The sequence below is a fragment of the Chaetura pelagica genome, unplaced genomic scaffold (genome assembly GCF_000747805.2).
Source record: "Chaetura pelagica isolate M959 unplaced genomic scaffold, ChaPel_1.0 scaffold1077, whole genome shotgun sequence".
NCBI lineage: Eukaryota > Metazoa > Chordata > Aves > Apodiformes > Apodidae > Chaetura > Chaetura pelagica.
This window is the reverse complement of record NW_009953938.1, coordinates 87,367-90,968: the sequence shown is the minus strand read 5'-3', so window position 1 is coordinate 90,968 and position 3,602 is coordinate 87,367. Positions and strand designations below refer to the sequence as shown.

At 43.3% G+C, this 3,602-nt stretch overlaps 1 protein-coding gene across 1 annotated transcript in view; it reads right to left on the bottom strand.

The window, feature by feature from the left end:
• Positions 1 to 2,328: 2,328 nt before the first annotated feature.
• Positions 2,329 to 3,602, bottom strand: part of RIOK2 (RIO kinase 2) — a 19,023-nt gene continuing 17,749 nt past the window's right edge. Inside the window, exon 11 of the mRNA XM_010001746.1 lies at positions 2,329 to 2,490. Coding sequence (XP_010000048.1) covers positions 2,329 to 2,490 — 162 coding nt within the window. The remainder of the gene's footprint in view (positions 2,491 to 3,602) is intronic.

The following is a 3,602-nucleotide window of genomic DNA, read 5'->3' as shown; positions in this document are numbered from 1 at the left end:
AGATTGCCAAGAACCCAAAGTATCCCAATAGAAAGCAGCACCCCAGCACATGGCAGAGGTGCAAGAGGAGGGGCAGAGCCCCCTGCCCACCCCTCAGCAGAACTGCCTCCCCCCCCCAAGTCCCTGCCTGGGAAAATTCCCACCCAGACCTATCCCCAAACCTCCCCAGCCCAGCCCCAGAGCAGCAGCACAAACTGGAACGACAATTGGGAGCTTCCAAACCCCCCTTTTCTTTCTAACACTCCTCCCCCCGAAGCGGGAGGCGGGGGTGGGGCTGGGTGAGGGTTCCCAGATGAAGACCCAGGGACAAGAAACAAGCTCTTCCTGAGCAGACCTTCTGTGTTGCAGCCCTGGGGGGGATCCTCCACCACGAGTGTTCCAAGCAGTCAGCACAACACCCCAACTCATACACACCAAGAAGATGCACCTTCAGTTTTATGTCAAGGAGTTCCCGGATATTTTTTTTTTCACGTAGTCGTTTCATTTCCTGGAATTGGCCATCTTGGTAAGGATGAGGGTCTCCTGGGGGTGGGGTGGTCTTTGTTGATTCCAGTCCTTTGTGGTCTTTGTCCTGGCTCCCTTCCTGGTCCTGGCTCCAGTCTCCCACTGGTCGATTGCCCACCTGGGTCAGAACCAACATGAGTTTCTCTGTAGGTACCACAAGTTCTTAGAAGACTTGATGTTGCCACCACCTGCAGGATGCTTGGCATCATGGACTGACAGTTTCCCAAAGCACATGGTTTTAAAATTAACCCATTCAGCTAACTTGGTGCAGCAAGTGAATTATTTTAGACTCCCTTCTGAGGGGAACAGATATGCCCAGTAGATCCTCCTAACAGAGAAGTCTGCTGTCTCCCTGGAGCCTGGGTGCCACTAGGAACATTCCTAGTTTGGTACAGTCCTCAGATGATTTCCCACTATTGATCTTTCATGTAGGTGGAGAGCAAGCTGAGACTTGCAGTCTAAGATAAATCAAAAGAGACTTCAGAGCACTGGGACAGCTGGTGAGGGATTCTAGGGCACAGGTTCCCTTCCCTTCCCTTTTCCCTTCCCTTCCCTCCAGCAGGGGGAGGGAAGTTGACTGAGCAGCCACAGCGCTGGTTCTTTGTTGTGTTAGGCCCAAACCACGACAGTGGCAAAGAGCAGTGAGAGATCAATGTGAGGTGATTGATTAAGGCAGCAGATTTAACAAGGTCCAAGAGGGCCGTTGATAAATGCAGGGCCTGCAGCAGCAGCACTGCCAGCAGGTGTCCTGAGTGCAAAGGACACTGCACACCTGAGGGTGTTCTCCCTCCTACCCAACAGGTGAGAGTCCTGGGATCTCACCCCCATGCCTGGGATAAGGATGGAGAGGTGAATTTCTCATCTGTTGACAAGGTGGGACTTGGATCATAATCAGTGTATTGATTGGCTCTTAACAAACTAATGATGTTTATTAATTAGGAAAAAGGGAAGAAAGATGCTTCAGGTGTCAACTCCAGCTTTGTTACAAGCCCAGGGCTTGGCTTCCCATGTAGATGAAGTCCCACAGGCTTAGATCCAGCCTTGATTGTTGAGGGAAGTCAGATAATTATCTTGGTACTTAAGAGTCTTTAACTACCAGGGCAGAGTCTCTAGGAGGAAAAACTCAGGCAATTACAAGCTGAAAAGACTCCAAGGCTCTTGTCTATCTTGGGAATTTTCCAGAATTAAAACTTCACTCTTTTGCTTCAGTTGCCTCAGTGTTCACAAATGCTTCTCTCCTTAAGCTTATTATGTGTTTTTAAAATGTAAATATTATTACTAGACATATCTTCCTTAAAATAAATGAAAATAAAATAATCAAGATACTTGTTTTTCTTCTAGGTTTTCAAACCCCAAATATATAGTGAAGTCCAAGTCTTGATAATATTTTTGAAAATAAAAATTCCAGAATCCTGATCACTTTTGTTAGTTATTAGATAGAAATTAAACTTATTGGTAACTGTGAAGGCACGTTAAAAAATCCAAGTGTTTGTCAGCAGAAATGCTTCTGAGGCATCCCCTGCACAACACAAGATTCTTACTCCAAATAAAGACAGTGCAATTATTTCCAACATGATATGACTGCAGTTAAAATCATCTTAGCTGGTACTACTAATTTAATTTAAATTACAGTCAATGCTTTTTAACCAGAAACAAAAAGCCAAATCCCCCAAATGAAGTCACAGGATTCAGGAGGATTATTCACTTCCAGAAATAAAACAGTTAGCTGTAGAGAAGAGCTCCATTGGTGTTAAAGGATTATTGGTTATGAGCATAATTATTTAACCTTTATTCAAGACAAGTTTTCTCCTGTTCTTTAGTAAATTACCCCCAGAAACTAGCTGCATCCAAGCTTGACTTAATGTTGTGCATATTTTCCCGACGTTGTTTGGTGTAAATATTTGCCTCTCCTTTCTGCAGCCTTTGCCTCAGAGCAGCCTTCTGATGTTTGCTCAGTTGACGTTTTACCTTCTGTTTCACCAGCTCCTACAAAGAAACAAACAATTAACTACCAGTGGCAACAGGATCCTACCTGGGAGACCTTTGTACATGAAGAGGTTGGTCACCTACACCCTTAGGGCTCTCAGCACCTAAAGGGGCAGGGGATTCACCCCACTGTTCCCTTCTGATTAGTATTTGCTCTAATAAAGGGCATTTTAAATCATAGCTTACAAAGTTTAAGTGTCTTTCTTACAGGATCCTAGAGGACCAGCAGCTTCCTGTGCAAACCACATGCCTTCTACAAAAGTGGAAGAGCTGATAAGGATGCTTGAAGATCTGACAGATGTCTTAAATATTTAGAATATTGCACCTTTTTGATGATTACAAAGATCTGAGTCTAATGCAAAACAACAGCTCTTTGCCACCAATGTGGCTAAAAAAGGAAGGGCAGTCAGAAATGTTTCCTCCTCCAGTTTTCTCTTGTTGTGAGGGACTCTCCTGTGAGGATTCACAAGGTCAGGACTGTCTTGTGCCTCTACAGAATATGACTGAAACAGCAACTCTTATTTCCTTAAAACTGCAGCAGTTTTATGAAGTTTAATCTGTTATTTCCTCCTCTGTGTCTTCACTCTGAGTTCTGCCCTCCATTCAGATGGCAATAGCTACCCCATAATAGAAATGAAACCATGATGTAGTAGATTCTGGCAGGGATTTTTTCATTTGGAAACTGAACCCAGCCCAAGCTGCTGGTGCACACTTCCATACCTTGTTTTGGAAGAAAGAGAGAAATCAAATTCCTACCTTCTTGTTCATTTATTACATCATGATGGAATTATATCTTGTTGGAAATCCCAAAGGACTCTCTTCGTTTTATTCTAATTAATAAAGCATTAAAAAACCCCCACAAGATATAAAGGAATAAATCTGCTGTCCAAATAACTGGACATGAGGAAAAATACCATCTGCATTCTTTTATATATATTCCAATTAGATGTATTCCATGATATGTACTCCAATTACCAGTTGCTTTGTTATGCTCCACTTCATAGTATGAAGTAGTAAGTTGGTAGGGAGTGTAATTTTGCCAAATTATGTTCTTTAAGAATTGCTGTGCCTGATACTACTGAAGTAACAAAATACCAGGTATCCAGCTCACC